Consider the following 18,649-nt stretch of genomic DNA (forward strand, 5'->3'; position numbering starts at 1 on the left):
TGAAAATGGCACTTTTTAGAGCTTCAAATGAGCTGGAATTGAAATTCATAAAAGTGCCTAATAGAAGCTACGAATCGCCGATTGAACACCGGCAATGAATTCCCCGTCCCAGAAAACCCCCTCAACCGAGAGATGGAGTCGCTGACGGCTAGGGGGGTTTTCAGGGACGGAGAATTCATTGCCGGTGTCCAATCGCCGATTCGTAGCTTCCATTTGGCACTTTTTTGAATTTTATTTCCGGTTCATTTTGAGCACTATATAGTGCCATTTTCATGTAGTTCCAAGCTGCGAATTCGTGATTGGACACCGGCAATGAATTTCCCGTCCCAGAAAACCTCCCTAGCCGAATGCTGGAGTCGCTGACGCGCATATTTCGAGGATTCAATTTTTTTGAAAAAAAGCTGCATTTAGTGCCAAAGATTGACTTTGCGAAATATGCACGTCAGCGACTGCATCTCTCGGCTAGGGGGGGTTTTCTGGGACGGAGAATCCATTCCCGATGTACAATCGCCAATTTGCAGCTTCCTTCTACGTGAAAATGGCACTTTTTAGTGCTTAAAATGAACTGGAATTGAAATTCAAAAAAGTGTCATTTGGAAGCTGCGAATCGTCGATTGGACACCGGCAATGAATTCCCCGTCCCACAAAACCCCCCTAGCCGAGAGATGCAGTCGCTGACGTGCATATTTCAAAAAATCAATTTTTGGCACTAAATGCAGCTATTTTTTCAAAAAAATTGAATTCTAGAAATATACGCGTCAGCGACTCCATCTCTCAGTTGGGGGGGTTTTGTGGGACGGGAAATTCATCGCCGGTGTCCAATCGCCAATTCGCAACTTCCTTCTACGTGAAAATGGCACTTTTTAGTGCTCAAAATGAGCCGGAAATGAAATTCAAAAAAGTGCCGAATGGAAGCTACGAATCGTCGATGGACACCGACAATGAATTCCCCGTCCCAGAAAACCCCCCTAACCGAGAGATGGAGTCGCTGAGGCGTATATTTCGAGAATTCAATTTTTTTGAAAAAAAGCTGCATTTTGTGCCAAAAATTGACTTTGCGAAATATGCACGTCAGCGATTCCAGCTATCGGCTGGAGGGGTTTTCTGATACGGGGAATTCATTTCCGGTGTCCAATCGCCGATTCGTAGCTTCCATTTGGCACTTTTTCAAATTTCCATTCCTGCTCATTTCGAGCACTAAAAAGTGCCATTTTCACGTAGAAGGAAGAGGCAAATTAACGATTGGACAACGGCAATGAATTCCCCGTCCCACAAAACCCCCCTAACTGAGAGATGGAGTCGCTGACGTGCATATTTTGAAAAGTCAATTTTTGGCACTAAATGCAGCTATTTTTTCAAAAAAATTGAATTCTCGAAATATACGCGTCAGCGACTCCATCTCTCGGTTAGGGGGGTTTTCTGGGACGGGGAATTCATTGTCGGTGTCCATCGACGATTCGTAGCTTCCATTCGGCACTTTTTTGAATTTCATTTCCGGCTCATTTTGAGCACTAAAAAGTGCCATTTTCACGTAGAAGGAAGTTGCGAATTGGCGATTGGACACCGGCGATGAATTTCCCGTCCCAAGAAAACCTCCTAACCGAGAGATGGTGTTGCTGACGCGCATATTTCGAGAATTCAATTTTTTTGAAAAAAAACTGCATTTAGTGCCAAAAATTGACTTTGCCAAATATGCACGTCAGCGACTGCAGCTCACGGCCAGGAGGGGTTTTCTGGGACGAGGAATTCATTGTAGTGTCCAATCGCCAATTTGGAGCTTCCTTCTATTTGAAAATGGCACTTTTTAGTGGTCAAAATGAGCTAGAATTGAAATTTGAAAAAATGCCAAATGGACGCTACGAATTGATTATTGGACACCGGGAACGAATTCCCCGTCCCAGAAATCCCCTGTGGACGAGAGTTGGAGTCGCTGACGTGCATATTTCGAGAATTCAATTTTTTTGAAAAAAAAACTGCATTTAGTGCCAAAAATTGACTTTGCGAAATATGCACGTCAGCGACTCCAGCTCTCGGCTAGGGAGGTTTTCTGGGACGGAGAATTCATTGCCGATGTCCAATCATCAATTCGTAGCTTCCAATTGGCACTTTTTTGATATTAAATTCCAGCTCATTTTGAGCACCAAAAAGTGTCATTTTCACGTAGAAGGAAGCTACGAATCGTCAATTGGACACCGGAAATGAATTCCCCGTCCCAGAAAACCCCCTCTAGCCTTTAGCTGGAGTCGCCGACGTGCATATTTCGCAAAGTCAATTTTTTTGAAAAAAAGCTGCATTTAGTGCCAAAAATTGACTTTGCGAAATATGCACGTCAGAAACTGTAGCTCACGGCCAATAAGGGTTTTCTGGGACGAGGAATTCATTCCCGGTGTTCAATCGACGATTCGCAGCTTCTTTCTACGTGAAAATGGCACTTTTCAGTGCTCAAAATGAATTGGAATTAAAATCACAAAGAGTGCCAAATGGAAGCTACGAATAGTCGATTGGACACCGGCATTGAATTCCCGGTCCAAGAAAACCCCCCTAGCCGAGAGCTGCAGTCGCTGACGTGCATATTTCGTAAAGTCAATTTTTGGCACTTAATGCAGCTTTTTTTTCAAAAAAATTGAATTCTCGTAATATACGCGTCAGCAACTCCAGCTAAAGGCTAGGTGTGGTTTTCTGGGACGGGGAATTCATTGCCGGTGTCCAATCGACGATTCGTAGCTTGTATTTGGCACTTTTTTGAATTTTATTTCCGACTCATTTTGAGCACTAAAATGGGACACCGGCAATGAATTCCCCGTCCCAGAAAACCACACCTAGCCTTTAGCTGGAGTTGCTGACGCGTATATTACGAGAATTCAATTTTTTTGAAAAAAAGATGCATTTAGTGCCTAAAATTGATCTTTCGAAATATACGCGTCAGCGAATTCAGCTCTCGGATAGGGGGGTTTTCATGGACGGGGAATTCTTTGCCGGGTTTCAGATTGTCGCAACAATGTTCTCCTATACTAAATATTTGCCATTTGTTGGTTCGTATTCTGCGAAATAGTCGCAATTTGTCACTGAAGCTGAGTGAAGCAGCGTCCCGCGTTACAAACGGATCCCAGATTCGGACTTGGTGACTTCGAATTACTCGAAAACGACGTTTCACTTGTTTTTTTGCATTTATTTGGTCTAATAAAGTTTTGGTCGCCAATCGAGCTTAAATGTAGGTGGAAAGGGTTTATTGGGACCGCGAATTTTGAATGTTTCACTAGATCGCTCTTTTTTCTCGAAAAAGGCTGAAAAATGTGCCCAGAAAAGTCGAGTGTATTTTCGCCTAATAAATGACGCGTTGAAATACCGGTCGAATCGAAGGGAAATTTTGGCCACGGTTATTTCTCGAGATGGCTGATTTATTTGCGGTGTCACAAAATCCTTGTCATGGCGATGCCTACTGCACGAAACGGTCCATTTCTCGTTTCAATAATGGGCTAGACAATACGTTTGTAAATTTAACTTTTGATAACAATTTCTGACTAATTCGTGGTCACTGAGCGCGATGTCGACGGGCGAATTTTATGCGGACGCATCGGCGTCGTTCTCAATAAAAAGTGACACGAAATTATCTTACAAGATTGTAATTTTTATAATGGCGGGAGAGGCGTAGAATTGGCTGCGCCTTACACGAGCTGAGATGTGTGTACTCATGACGTATCTATTGTCGTACCAACTCGTGCATCGACCATTTTATGGCTGAAATTTTACGAGCGATTATTGGGTAATAATGCGTAAACTTTGAGCTGGGAAACTTGTAGACGCGATAAACAGTTGGCACGATGTGAATGCAACAACTACATACATACATATACCTATAGTTACACTTACTAAACGTATTCGCATCCAAGGTACTTATTACTTAATGTACTCGTATGTACTTTTAATTTCACTCGCAGTAGCGCGAGTATGACGCAGTCGCGAATAAAGTGCTTTTAGGCGACTCGTGTGCTCAATTCAGATGCAGACATCATCCTCGATGGTAAGTGGCTGAACAATACTTACTTAGTAGGTACGAGTATTCCGTAAGTAGGTATAGGTACCCACGTCCTACGTAATATGTACCATACGATATTTTAACAGGCAGTAGCTAAATATGTAATTGTCACGATGTGTCCACTCCACTCCAACCAAACCAATTCAAAAGTCAAACTTTTAACGTAGCCACGTTCTCTCTGTTGCTTTCACAAATACTTGACAACTTATAGCGAAGGCGCCAGCGCCAGTCACACTCACATCTAGTCACATACGACCCAAGACATTAGTGACCTAATAAGCGAGTAGGGGAAAATGAGCGCTGTAAGCTGCGTAATTAATTATTTAAAAAATGCGAATGATACTCGTAAAACAAAAACTTTGCCCGAGACGAAGAGGATTGACGATGCGGTGGTGACTGGCGAGATACCAACGCAAAAGGCATTGAAAAGTCCAAAACTACGAAGCATCGCTCATCGGAAAACGCCGCATCGAGCTTTCGTAATTTTAACAAACCGTCCGTCAGCGACGACCCCCCCCCCCCCCGTCGCTTCATACATACCTTTCATGGCCGCAACATCGCCGCCTACGTGACGTTTACGATATGGCGCGGTGCGGCGCGGCGCAAAAGTTGCCCTTTTCTGCGAAATTAGCAAAGCGAAAGTGAAAAGAATGGGCAAAAAAAAGAGCTTCGTTTCGACGGTTCGGACAGCTTTTTTTAATACGACGAGTTGGTTCGGTAGTCCGTACCTATTTCGTCGTTTGTAAAACTACGGGCGCTAATGCGAACAATTTCGCAGCTCAGTCAAGAAAGCTGTTCGTTGTTCGCTGTTCGACGAGTTTAATTAAGAAAATGTTAACGTTTTTGCAAAGTCGTACTCGCTGCCCATGCCCGCTGCCCTCTCGTCGCACGTCTCGAATGTACCTACGCTTACGCTTACGCTGAAAAATGGATTCGGACGTTTCGTCGAGAGCGTCGAAATTAGAAAAAAATAAATAAAATATAAAGATACCTACCCGCGACGACGGCTTTTTCATTTCCTGCGGCCCGCTTGCCCGCCTCCTACGCCGCTGCTGCTAAGTTAATAATGGATTTCTCATAGTCAGTTCAACTAGATATGAGGACGCGGACGTGGACGCAGCTCGACGCGACAGGGGTTTTTCCTTTTTACCACACCGCACCCCACTCCACCCAGCAGCTCGTTTTTCATATCATTTAATAGGTATTAGGTAGGTAGGTATGTACCTGCCTTTGGCGTTATTAACGATTTTTCCTCGAGTGCTTTACAACAACATTACAGTTACGAGTACCTACCTATACCTACTCGAACGTATCACTGGAACAACGCGGAACACGCGTTGAATTGCATTGGTTTCGACTACTGCGACTGCGAGCCTGCGACATTGACATAATAGGGTAAATCGTAGATCTATTGTTGATGGCCAGCCGCAGCCGCGAATGAATCAATTTATACTCGTACGTAGGTGAACGTCTGCCTTTTAGCCTTTTAGGTGATATAATAATTTCTAGCCGAATGATTCATCGACATCGCAGGCGAACAAATCGGGTCGGCATGGCATGGCATGGCATGGAACGAGCCAATGACTGATGACACTTGATACGGGCAGTCGGGCACGGCTGAAATACCTAATTTACTCGCGAGTCGGAGTCGCGACAATGCAGTATTGTCTTTTTTCTTGAATTTCTACACGATACTTAGACTTTTGATGGACAGTGTGATTCTGCGTGACAAAAGGACAAACGAGTCCAAAATTTCACAGACCACAGACCACAGATCAGAGTGGAATCGGCAAATTTGTCCAACGATCCGCATCCTTCAAAAGATGAGTATCGAAGCGTACCTTAAGATAGCGTTTATTTGAAAAAATTCACAATAAATACAGCACCGCCACGCCACGCCACGCCACGCCACGCCACGCCGGTCGGACCGGAGTCCACGAGCGAATTGGTATAAATGGTGATCACCATTGATTGGTCACGGTGATGATGATGTCAACGGCGTGGCGTGGCGCGGCGCGGCGCGGCGGGCGATGAAGGTTTGCGCTGGGCAAATACAATATACATTTATATGAATACCAGCTACGTCTACGAAAGTATTTCTACGCGATACGAATACGTGGATTTGACGTGCTATGCCGGATGCCGGACACAGCACGCAAGTCGTCAAGTCGCCAGTGAACAGTGATGATACAAAGTACGCGTACGCGTAAGTTGCGCTACGAGTAGGAAAAAGCAACAGCCACGTATATCAACAAGTGATGCAGGTTCTGAAACAAACGGCAAACAATTTTTCTTTTAGAAAATAGGTACGCAATACGCATTCTTAAAATTACGAGTAGAGTCGAAAGATTGGTTTCGACAAGTGGAGATGTGAAAATTCTCAGCGCTACAAGCTCCACAACGATTCGAAAATGAATTTCAGCACCTGAAATTTTGGTCAATGGAATATATGTATTTGGGGCGCTCTGCAGACTCGCCTTTGCTCGCTACAAAAATGTTTGTGCGCTAGTTGGAATACCTGACAGGTTGTGAGGGGGAGGGGCAAACAACCGATGAAATTTGACTCGGCGTCTTCAGATATCTACTCGTACAATATATGTATATGGTTAATTCGATATCCACGTTGCATTTTTAAAAATTTTCGAATCCATACCTACAACTACCCACCTGCCCGATGAGAAATTGTGAATTTCGCGATCCGCAATTGCCAACCTGGACTAAATGTAAGGCGAATCGCAACTTTTTTATTTTTTCAAAAACGACCATACTCGTACTTGGAGGACTCGTGGCTTAGCCTCACGAACGGCTAGAGAGCTCGAAATTTTTCGCCGAGTAATCTCTCCCATTCCCTAAGTTCACTCGCTCGCCCCAATTTTTATCAAAATCCAGGAAATGTTTTCCCCTCTATCCCGCCTTGAATTTGAATTCGATCGCAAACGAATGCAAACTACCTAGCGAAATAATTGAAGAAAATTGTTTCGACCGTACTCGTTACTCGTACTCGTACACGAGTATTATGGTTGTGGCATTATCGCATCACACGCCAACTCGTTCTCGATCGCGATCGCGATCACGATCGCATCCACCTACACCGCGCCGCCTCAGTGATCGCCAAACCACGCATCTAATCTATATTTACAGTCTCGTACGGTTATACATACAAGACGTATGTATACTCGTACATAAAACTCATCGTCTGATATACCATAGGTGACGGCAACTTGATGATAGTATCGCTTCTTTAGCTCTACCAACACTTAAAGGCTGGTGAATGAATGAAACACCTCAGGCTCACCAACCATCGACGACTCGATTTTACCCGGCATTTTAAAATCACAGGCATCCAAACGATATTTTTCAAAAAAAAAAAAAGATAACTACGCTAACCTTTGTTTGCCAAAAAAGTAACCAAGAATTTTCAGTTTAGCAAATTTTTTGTATCGAAATGAAACGATCAAAAATCAAATCCAGGGACGAATCGAACGGGAGAGAGACCTCCCTCCTTACCCCCTCCAGACAGAAAGGCGAAAAGTTGGGTGAGTTGGAAAAAGTTTGGAAATTTGCGAAGATCAAAGATGAATTATCAAAACCACGGATTTCATAAATTTTCAAAAGTTTCCGCCAGATCATTAGGTATCCTTTTATTTACTCCGAGAGAACAGAAAAATTGACTTCTTCACATCAAAAACAATGTCGCTTTACTTGAAATCTTCCAACAAAAGCGGTCTCTTCGATGCCAGAAAGTCTAGCCTTCTGCTGAAATATCAAAACATGTCCTATTTTTCGGCGAAATCGAAAATTCGGAAACAAAATTTCTAATTTTTGCCCGAATTGGTTGTTTTAGAAAATATAACAATTATATCCCGATAAAAATGAAACATTGCGAATTTTCGACAACTTTCGCTCTCGCTTCGCTCGGGCCCTAATCATATTTTTAAAAAGTACCTACGAGGGCACCGAAGGCTGAAAATGCTAAAGCCACGAAAACCAACTTTCGACATCGTTAAAAATTGAAGAATGACGTTACGTTGTCCGTTTCGAATTATCAATTTTTCATAGTTTTCGCCCTTCGCCTTTCGCCCTGCATCATTTTCCATTTCCTTTCTCTGCCCAAAGTTGAAGAGCTGAAAAATTGACTTTTTACATCGAAAATAATGTCGTTTCACTTCTGAAAAATTATTAATTTTAGACAGCTTTTGCCTTAGCTTCGCTCGGGCATTTATTCATATTTTTTGAAAATACACGTATCATAATTTATCGCTTTCGAACGTTTAAAATTATTCGACATTTTTGTTTCCTACTCGCCTTCCCAAAATTTGCTCGAACCGCACTCGGCTAATTAGCAGGAAAAGTACCCGAGGGAAGGGGAAGGGGCTCCGGTCTGGGGTGAACAATTGAGAAAATCTGGTGAAAAAAGTTGGAAAAATTTCAGTGTCATCTCCTCCCCACACGACAGATCACTTCGTGGTTTAATTAGGGTTAAATTATCGATGAAAAGAAATCGCAACTCGACAACGTTACTTCGGCATTAAAAAGATTGTTTCCAACGAGAAATGTAATGAAGATGACCATTTTTGCAACCGACTCTCACACTATTTTGGTGCGCATATTGTTCTCCACATTAATGCTAAAAAACACACAATTTTCGGACTTTTTCTTTGAAATAGCTACCTACTCCAGTAAATTTTCGTATGTTCTGTTTCCATTAAAAGAGAAAAAACTTATCGAGGTTCGCGCAATTTTTTCTCAAAAATTCTATTTTACCCGGTTCATTTTTCAAATACTTTTCAAATACTGCCATGTTGACTGCTTTCTACGTAAATACTCGTATACGATCATTTCGAGCATAATTAATGTATGTATATTTACCTAGGTCATCTTTTTTTGTACAGCGTACAGCGTACAGTGTAGGGTCATTCCATGTCAATTCGACCAACGTTTTTGAGTCATGTCTTTCGATTTCGCTCAAATTTTTTTTTACAATATATACCCACCCAGTAAGTAAGAACCCCGTAATTAGTTTGGTCCCAGCCCCTTAGGGGGAAAGTGCGGGGCGGGCTTCCATTATTTTCACATTATCTCGAGGTACTCAACTTCAGCAGCCCATTCCTCCAAAACTACGATACTTTGATCAAAACTGATTTCACAGCTCAAAAGGGCATTGCATTTAAAACTTTGTAAGCATTTTGAAATTTTCAAAAGTTGAAAGTTGAACTTAGAAATTGAAAGTTCAAATTTTAAAATGGCGCTGTAAGTGGGAACTACCCTTTAAAATTCTGAAAAAATTTCCATAGATGTATCTTTTGATGCTTTTTCGAAATATTCAAGTTTCGAGATGGGATCTCCTAATTGAAAGGGAGCACCCCCACCCACAATTTGGGGCAAAACTTTCGAAAAAAATTTGGGGCATGTGATATATCGAATTGTATGTTTTTAGTAACGCTAAACACGAATATGACGTTAGATTTTTGATTGGGCCCCATCCACGGCCCCCTGCACCTCCCTAAGTGGGATAAAAGATCAAAATAGGGTTTTTTTCGTCCGACACATCAAATAGTATGTTTTTGGTGCCGCTGAACACGAATAGGTACAACGTCAGATTTTTGGTTGGACCCCACCTAAGGCCTCTAACAAGTTTTTTGGACTTTTACCAATTGGGGGAGGTTCTGGGAGTTACGGGTGAGGTAAATTTGAAAAACTAAGGCTATATTCGTGTTCAGCGATATCGAAAACATACTATTTCATGTGTCACACGATTGAAACCATTTTTTTTAGGTTACCCCCCTTGGGGAGGTGCTGGGGGCCGTGGATGGGTCCAATCAAAAATCTGACGTCATACTCGTATTCAACGTCACCAAAAACAAACTACTTGATGTGTCGCACGAAAAAACCCCTATTTTGAACTTTTACCCCATTTAGGGATGTGCTGGGGGCCGTGGGTGGGGCCCAATCAAAAATCTAACGTCATATTCGTGTTCAGCGTTACCAAAAACATGCAATTTGATATATCACATGCCCCAGATCTTTTTTCGAAAGTTTTGCCCAAAATCGGTGGTGGGATGAGGGTGCTCTCCCTCAATTAAGAGATCCCATCTCGAAACTTGAATATTTCGAAAAAGCATCGAAAGGTACATTTATGGAAATTTTTTCAGAATTTTAAATGGTAGCTCTCACTTACAGCGCCATTTTGAAATTTGAACTTTCAATTTGAAAGTTCAACTTTCAGATTTTGAAAATTTCAAAATGCTTAAAAAGTTCAGAATTCAATACCCTTTCGAACTGTGAAATCAGTTTTGATCAAAGTACATATCATAGTTTTGGAGGAATGCGCTGCTGAAGCCTCCACCCACCCCCTGAGGGGGCTGAGACCAAACTGATTGCGGGTTTCTTACTTACTAGGTGGGTAGATATTGTAAAAAAACAACTGAGCGAAATCGAAAGACATGACTTTTTCAAAATCGCATTTTTTTGGTCGAATTGACATGGAATGACCCTGTACACAAAGTTTGAAAAGTGTCAAAAACGCTGCCAAGTTACGGTACGTTCAAAGTGAATGGCAAAGCAATGTCGGAGATCATCTTCGCATCGTACATCACCAATCACCATTCACCATTCACCATTCACCATTCACCATTCGTCATTTCCCGTTCGGCGTTCACCAGCAGGCAGCGCCATCGCCATGCGTCACTTGACGTTAGGTTACGTCGTCGTCGTCATCAACGTCGAGGTCGAGGACGCGTTCGTGGTCGTGATCGTGGTCGTCGTCGCTGTCGCGTCATCGCGACCACGCAAATCGACAAACGGGGAAATGATTTTTTTTATTTTTTTCATTTCGTGCGAAAACGCGAGCTAAACTCAACCTCGAAACCGAGCCTTATTTGGGTAGTGGCCGCCGCCGATGGCACGTCCAGCCGCCTTATACGGAACCCGAGTATCACAAGTACGTTTCTTCGTCTACAATATGACTATACGGCTACACGGGCTATGGCAAGGGGCGCCTCCCGCCTCCCGCCTCGCACTTCTCTCCAACCGGTTCGAGTTCGACTCGGACTCGAAGAAATTGTCTGCTCGCAAGTCGCCCAGCCCCGCCACCGCCACCGCCACCGCCACCGCTGCATACGCAAAACTGCATACGAGTATTTACCATTCACAACGAAATTGTGCAAGCTCGCTGGTAGTCGCGACGCGTACCAAAAATCCGCCGCAGTGTCCAAGCTCGTCTTTTTTCAACGTACCATACCAGTATTTCGCGGTCAAATTAACCTATCGTTTTGATTTTTCAAAACTTTTTTTCATTATTATTATTTTTCGCTTTTGCTCATCTGCGCGGCGCGGTGGTCGTCGCACGATCTGCAATGCAACAAAGTGCTATTCGAATCACCAATCCGGACACGATCGCATGAGTAAGTATCCAACAGCAACGGTAACGGTACAAATTTCCAAAGTTTCATTTTTTCCAAATCCTACTAACGCTAGCGTAAAGAGCTTATTGATTTTCCTCAAATGTCCCCGGAGATCCGTCGAGACATTTTCTTTTTTTCCCTCCCCCCCACCGTTTTTCTTCGTCGGCCGAATACGTTTTTGAATAACATCGACCGCTTACTCGCCGCGCCGCCACTCCGCCAGCAATGTCGGATCTAAACATTGTTTCCCCATACCACCTCCTCTCGCTGGCAATGGCGAAAAAACGCAAAACGCTTTCATCGGGTTAAAAATCATACTCGAACGAGCTTCGAATAACAAATTTTAAATTCGCCCGAAATACGAGTACATAGAAGAGACACGGGTCACGGGTGTAGCCGCGTGAATTTTTTCTACATTTTTTACCTCCCCCAGGAGGCAGATTGACAAAAGGAAATTTTAAACTGCCGCGTCTCCGAACCTAATATTCGAGCACGCGAAATCTTTTTCATTCAAAAATACGAGTATTTTTTTCCAAATTTTTTCTCCCGGTGGCTCTTTAAAAAACACTCGAAATTGTGTTTTTTGTGCCGCGACGTCAATCGTGAAAAAAAGCGATACTGCCAAAGATAATATACTCGTAGTTTTCAAGTTTTGCGTGCGGGTCTCTAAAAACAGTAGAAAACTAAACATCTTCTCGAAAAGGCAATTTTCGGGCCACAGGCATTAGGCACCCGCTCTCCCAATTTTGAGGCGAAACAAGATTGACAGTATGGGACATGGGTATTGGGATTAGGTATCGTTTATCGTACGAATTCGTGTGTAAACTTGCAGCTGGACTCTCCAAAGGTTATATTAGGCTTAGGGGGATTGCCCGAAGGGTGGGACCAACACTTTTTTTTATAGCTATTAGCTACCCCTATCCAACAATATTTCAGCACAATTTCAAAAATCCGAGGACAGCGGCATACGGTATCATTTTGGGTTACGGTACGGGCGGCGTGGCGGTCAAAGCATGCCCATTCCATTGCTTGTAAACAAACAAGATCAAAGCTATGTCGTGGTATGACGGTGACGGTGACGTTGTCGCTGTCTACGCGGCTAAAATCGATTTGTTTTTTTTTCACTTTTTTCCCTTCTCGTCGTATGTCACCAAGTACATAAATGTACTCGCACGAGTATCCATGTACGAGTATGATGTATTGTGTACATTGTATATGGAGATAGGGTATTTGTAAATTTATAAGTCACGCACTCGGCACTCGGCACTCGTATAGTCTGGTGCCATCATTAAGACGAATACGTAGATAAGCGCAAGATCAACTAACGTAAGTACCTAGAAGTAGGTACTTCTTATCTTGCATCTACTCTTCTACAGCTGCTACAGCTACGAAACATTGATATTGGCTTTTACATACTCGTATAGGTAGGTAGGTGCTAAGGTTCACGAGCGTAGGTAAATCTACATCTACGAGTACGAGTACGTACGTGTACATATAAAATGTAGATGCAAAGTAAACATGGCAGATACATATTATCGAAAAGTACCCCTACTCGGCAGCCCTCGCCCTCGCCCTCGCGTATGTTACACATTGAGACGTATTGTCGCATAATAAGGCATTGGGCATAAGCCAAGCCGAGTAGGATAAATGTATGCACTCGTATCGTACGAACGAGTAATGTACACAATACTCGAATATGAACTACAAATAAGTACATTACTTAACACGAGTATACGAGTACCTAAGTCCTAAATACAAATAAATGGCGAACAGGAACTGTGTCAGTGTCACTCCTCACTCCTCACTCGAGCGCCAGCGTGAGCGTCGCGTCGTCAGCATAAAAAATCAAAAGCAGCAAAACAGACTTTTGACCGTCTGCGTTAGCGCCAAGCGCTCAAATACGACTACGACTACGAGAACTAGTGTGTATAGTGTATAGTGTATTATGCATCTGGCGCGTGGCGCGACAGTTGGGCCGATCCGATGACCGATGGGATGGGGTACCTCTATCTAGTAACGTATTTCACCCGTCTCAAGTACGTGATAATTCGGTCGTAACTGCTCGTCTGCTCAAATAAACATGAGAAGACGAGTACGGCATCTTGTTTCATCTACGAGAGTCTAGTACATATTTATGTACCTACCTAGACTGATGCATTTTTCGATTCCACGGTCCACGCATCGGATTAGGAGTCTGAATCGACAAATTGTGACTAGATTCGGTAAGGTCTGATCAGATCAAATTGGATCCGCAAAGGTCGGGATCTAATCGGATTCGATCATTTTCCAATTTTTCCATTTTCACAATTCGTGAAATGAGGCGCAAGTAGGTAGAAGAATTCGTTTCCAGCGACCAGCGTTGGCGACTATATGTGTACTACTCGTATCTTTCTTTCAATCGAAGATGGCCTATCCTAAGTAGCTTTCAATTCGGCACTTGGACCAACACACGAGCAGGCGAGCAGGAAAAGCAGCAAGAAAACTGCGAGTAAGAATAGGCACTGCAGCGAAGTGGTGGGGACGGAAAGGAGCGACTTGAAACGGGGACAGTGGGACACAGCCAAAGCGATGGAATACCATGCCATGCAAATTATGTACTTTGAAATGGGTTACGATGGCTCTCCCCGCAAGTTATGGGTCTAATACTCGTACCCGTACTCGTATTCGTACTAGTATACAGTATACAGGGTGCAGCGCTCCCAACGTACGAGTATGTTAGAATTAATCGTAACGTAGCAACGTCGAAAAATTTCACTTAAATGTAAATGCAAAAATATAAACATCGCGACTGCTGACTGCTTCTGCTAGTAGACAAAAGGGGCACAGTAGTAATGTGACCACGCAACTCGGCAATTGGCTCTCGCTCTATTGACAACGGCTATCGCGACGACGACGACGACGACGATAATAATAATAATACCAATAATAATCGTCGCGATAAACAGTAACCACGATAGTGATGATAATAAAACCAATGACGATGATGGTGACGACGACGACGACGACGATGACGATGAGGGAAAAAATACGTTGCAAGTGCGATACCATCGAATATTACGATAGGCGCGAACGATTTTGTTGGTGAAAAACGATGGGCATGTTCGAGGCTCGTGCTGTTTCTGTCGTATACGAGTACGAGTACAGCGTGCAGTTGACGAGCGCGCGCGATTAGCTCGCGAATCGCGATCGCGATCGTTTTGATGAATCTGTTCAGCAACAGATTGGCCACCGCCACCGCTACCGCTACCGCGTATTATCCCAATGCGACGGCTAAGGCGGCCCTCAAAAAATTCTCATCTCAGGAAGCGTTACCGACGCAGTCGTATTTTGAAAGCGCCAACGGTGCTCTTAGGATTCAGGTTCGTAACGTGTTTGCCACTTTATCTACGCGCACTTTGGTCAATTCGTTACTCTAGTCATTCATTTCCACCAACACCGAGCTCTACGAGAAAAAAGTCTCGGTCCATTTTCGAGATCTAATCTAAAAAACCCAAAACTTGAAATGGCCTACCTACTGGTCGTTCCTTTCATTCAAAGTGGACGATCAAATGTTTTCTATTTGTCTGCCTGTACCTATCTTTAATTCGCGAACCTACCTACCTACCTACTTTTAGACATTTCACCCCACGAAACAAAAAAAAACGAGCAAGCGAACAAACAAACGATAAAACACAAACGGCGGCGCGCCCTTCAAAATCAAATTACCTATTACCTAATAATTACGTACATTAAATCGCGGCTATTAGCGTTCGATAAATTTTACCAAGTAACCATCGTTACTAAGCTGGCTTACCATTCGTTCGACAATCGCGGAAAGTAAATCGCATTTTTAAAAACACCATCAACACCGTTAGTGCTACTGCGATTTAAATAAAATTTCAGCGGCACGAAATTTACTCGTAATTTCCAAGATGGTTTATCGGGTTTAATTCGTTTTCCTTCTCTAATGCGATTTGTGTGTTTTTCACGTTGACAGGATCAACTGGCTCGCAGACCGTACGAAGACGATGACAAGAGACAGCTAGGCGATGATACGTTTCGCAAGATAGTCGCTTCGGACGTATACAGAGAAGGATCCGCATTACCTGCCAGCGCGCCCGAAACCTCTCGAACCAATATCGGCAAAGTGAGGCAGCTGTTCGAAGAACGTCGAAAACAACAAATCAGAGTCAGACGTCCGTTACAGACGGCCGCCGTCGGTCGAGATAAAAGTTACCCTTTGCAGCCGATTAGACGCAATAAGCCCGAAATCGGGGACGATGCGAGCGTAGACGAAATAACCCAACCGGTTATAGTATACGATAGCTCGATATTCGGTAGATTACCAAATCTCGGCGGACGTCTGTTATCGGACAAGACGAAACCGACTGCTGGCGGTGAAACGAATAGCAACTTTACGCAGAGTGCCGATATGTCAGCCGCCGCCCGCAGGAATGTCAACTCTTCGGTGACCAAGGTGACCGAAGATATGTCCAGATTGAGCACCGGTAGATCGCTCGTCAATGGTGTACTGAAAAAGCCCGTCGTCGTCGTCAATCGGCAGATACCGTCTCCGAAACAGGTAATTCTGAAATTCCATTCTAGGTAATTGCTCTCGAATAAATTCTCCATCGACCGCCGCTAAATCCGCGGTAAGGTATTAAACTCGATCATTCGAAATCGATTTCAGGGCACCGTTCAACCGATCGGAAAATCGACAAAATCAACGGCGGTCGCCAATCGCTTATCGGATGATAGGCTCGGTACATCGAACGACATCGACAGAGCTCGTTTAACCGCCGCTGATCGCAAACCACTCGCTTCGAGAGAGGTCAAAAAACCAATTCCTTCGCTAACCTCGCCAACCAAGAAGAAACCTCTGACTAACGGAACGATCAAAATGCCATCGAAATCCACGGCAGCCGCTGCCGTGAAAAAACCGAGTCAACCGCCGCCTCCGGGAATGGTCAATTGTAAAACGTGCGGTCGTAATTTCGCTCAAGACAGAATTAAAAAGCATCAAGAAATATGCGAGAAGGCTTCCAAAAGCAAAAGAAAGAAATTCGATCCGCTGAAACAGAGGTTGAAAGGCACCGAAGCGGAAGGATACATCAATCAAATCAAATCCACTAAAAAAATTTCGGAGGTAACTTATCTTTTTTGAATTTCTGATCCTACGTAGGTACCTACTATATGTGAATGGAAAACTTTATGTTTTTTTTCTCCTTCGCAGCCGCCGAAAAAAGACACGTGGAGAAAACAGCACGAAGAATTTATAAACAATATTCGAGCAGCTCGAATGGTCAAACAGCATTTAGCCCAAGGAGGTAAACTATCCGATCTTCCGCCGCCGCCACCGTCCGATACATCCGACTACGTACCTTGTCCGCATTGCGGACGAAAATTCAACGACGCTGCCGCAGCCAGACATATACCGAAATGCGTCACCATGAGGCACAATAAGCCCAAAAATGTGCCCGCCAATCGATCCGACCCGTCCAAGATTAAGAAAATTAACGCTACCAGAAAACGATAGCGGCAGTCTTATGTGATGATGTTTTTGTTACCAGTTCTGTTCGGTTGTTTTTCTTATTCGTGTTCCAATTTATAATATGTACATATGTACATTGTACGAACGAGAGATACGAGCAATAAGTAATAAATAAACGTTAAAACGTAGGTACGTCGTTTTCAATCGAGGATTATGTACCTACTATATTTATGTAATGTACGTAGCTTGTACTCACTTAACAGCTAGGTGGTAAAGGTAACCCAACAGGAGCCTCAGTTTTCACGTAAAACGCTGCAGCGGTTTATCGCCAACATTATCGAGTACTTCCTTCACGTACGTCATTATCTGTTCGTGTACCGCTTCTATATCTTTATCGGCATCGATCATCTAATCGAAAAATATAAATTAACCGTCGGGCGATAAGGCCAGAAATTCACTAAATACATATAAACCGGTAACGTCGAAATTGAACATCCCACGCCTTTCGAGGCGTTCAACAAGGACATTACACGACAACTAGAAAGGGACCGAAAGAAAATCGAAATACCTTCCACGAAGAATCTCTCATTTTGTCAAATTTCTCCGAAACTTGTCTTTGAAAGGGTTTCTCTTCGTAGCGTTCTCCGCCGTAGCCGTTTCTTTTGTCCGCATTATTCACGTTCATCTCCAAAAAAAGAACCAAATCCGGTTTCGGTAATCCTATTTCCATCTGCCAGCACCAATTCACGTCCATATTCTGCGAAACAAAACCATACAGTAAATCGCTATACGTGTAATTAAACGTAGAAATCGCTAGTAAAACCAAAATCTTACATTTTTAGCGGTGGAGAACGCGACGCCGGAATACGAATACCTATCGACGACCAAAGTTGTTCCATTTTTTATCAAATCGTTCATTTTAGGTCTACAAAACAGATTAAAACGATACAGGTAACCAAGTCGTCGAAACACGATACAGAATGACGCAACGACAAATCGAAATCTCGGCTACTCACTCCAATTCCCATCGATTGGCCGAAAACAGCAAATGAATCGCTTTGTCCGGTACTTCGATGACTTTTTGCAGGTACTGATTAATCAACTGACCAACGGGCGTCGTCCTGTCTGCAAATTACACGGTGAAATTAATACGTAATACGATACTCGACGAAACCGCATTTAAAAACAAAGTATTTCTACGTTAGGTCACAGCACATTGACAACTGCGTTCACTTACCGGGAAAAGACATCAACCGAGTTTTCACACCGCTTTTAGCCAATTCTTCGTTCAATTTCCTACATTGCGTAGATTTCCCGCAACGATCACAGCCTTCCAAAACGATCAAAGCTCCGCGTTTCATTTTCAACGGCTACGAAAGAATTTGAAATTATGGGAATGATGCAATCCGAGAACGTTCAAGTAACCGCAACGATGTACCGGGATAATAATTATCGCTATTTAGCTAATCGTAATCGTTTAAAAAAGCGGTGACACTGGTCAAATGATCAACGGATCAACCACTCGTAGGCACATACTTATTTTATCTCAATCGCGGTATACTTACGTATAAATTAATTAGGAAATGATCGACGTTAATTAGTTTTTCACGCTATCACTAGATTCATTTCGCTTTTTTGCCTCCAAAATTTCACGTTTGCCATATGCCATATTTTGTGTTTTTCTCTTCTATCAAAACAAACACCCAGTGTTGCCAAAATGCCCGCGCAATGATGCAAAGT

The 18,649-nt window shown here is 43.3% G+C and overlaps 2 protein-coding genes across 4 annotated transcripts; one reads left to right on the forward strand and one right to left on the reverse strand.

Annotated features, from left to right (window-relative positions):
* Window positions 1-3,903: 3,903 nt before the first annotated feature.
* LOC135843052 (zinc finger C2HC domain-containing protein 1C) lies at window positions 3,904-17,097 on the forward strand. Of its 2 annotated transcripts, none has more exons than XM_065360796.1 (4): window positions 3,904-4,021; window positions 15,416-16,000; window positions 16,109-16,564; window positions 16,652-17,097. In XM_065360796.1, the coding sequence occupies exons 1-4, from the start codon at window positions 4,001-4,003 to the stop codon at window positions 16,952-16,954; spliced, it is 1,365 nt and encodes a 454-aa protein (XP_065216868.1). In that variant the 5' UTR covers window positions 3,904-4,000; the 3' UTR covers window positions 16,955-17,097. The 2 variants fall into 2 exon arrangements, with proteins under 2 accessions (XP_065216868.1, XP_065216867.1); XM_065360795.1 differs by lacking the exon at window positions 3,904-4,021 and adding an exon at window positions 14,383-14,798.
* On the reverse strand, window positions 5,875-18,606 carry LOC135843056 (thymidylate kinase). Of its 2 annotated transcripts, XM_065360800.1 has the most exons (7): window positions 18,475-18,606; window positions 18,147-18,279; window positions 17,926-18,034; window positions 17,744-17,834; window positions 17,478-17,666; window positions 17,166-17,317; window positions 5,875-6,303 (listed from the first exon to the last, which is right to left on the reverse strand). In XM_065360800.1, exons 2-6 carry the CDS (start codon window positions 18,268-18,270, stop codon window positions 17,210-17,212), a joined length of 621 nt encoding a protein of 206 aa, XP_065216872.1. In that variant the 5' UTR covers window positions 18,271-18,279; window positions 18,475-18,606; the 3' UTR covers window positions 5,875-6,303; window positions 17,166-17,209. The 2 variants fall into 2 exon arrangements, with proteins under 2 accessions (XP_065216872.1, XP_065216871.1); XM_065360799.1 differs by having other exon boundaries at window positions 18,147-18,563.
* Between the last annotated feature and the right edge of the window lie 43 nt (window positions 18,607-18,649).

Source organism: Planococcus citri, chromosome 4 (assembly GCF_950023065.1).
Source record: "Planococcus citri chromosome 4, ihPlaCitr1.1, whole genome shotgun sequence".
NCBI lineage: Eukaryota > Metazoa > Arthropoda > Insecta > Hemiptera > Pseudococcidae > Planococcus > Planococcus citri.

Coding starts and splice junctions, on each gene's coding strand:
- LOC135843052 (XM_065360795.1), top strand. CDS start 14,640: ATGAATCTGTTCAGCAACAGATTGGCCACCGCCACCGCTACCGCTACC. Junction 14,799..15,415: donor ACGGTGCTCTTAGGATTCAG/GTTCGTAACGTG, acceptor TCACGTTGACAG/GATCAACTGGCTCGCAGACC. Junction 16,565..16,651: donor CCACTAAAAAAATTTCGGAG/GTAACTTATCTT, acceptor TCTCCTTCGCAG/CCGCCGAAAAAAGACACGTG.
- LOC135843056 (XM_065360800.1), bottom strand. CDS start 18,270: ATGAAACGCGGAGCTTTGATCGTTTTGGAAGGCTGTGATCGTTGCGGG. Junction 18,035..18,146: donor TCGGTTGATGTCTTTTCCCG/GTAAGTGAACGC, acceptor TGTAATTTGCAG/ACAGGACGACGCCCGTTGGT. Junction 17,318..17,477: donor TGAGAGATTCTTCGTGGAAG/GTATTTCGATTT, acceptor TTTTTCGATTAG/ATGATCGATGCCGATAAAGA.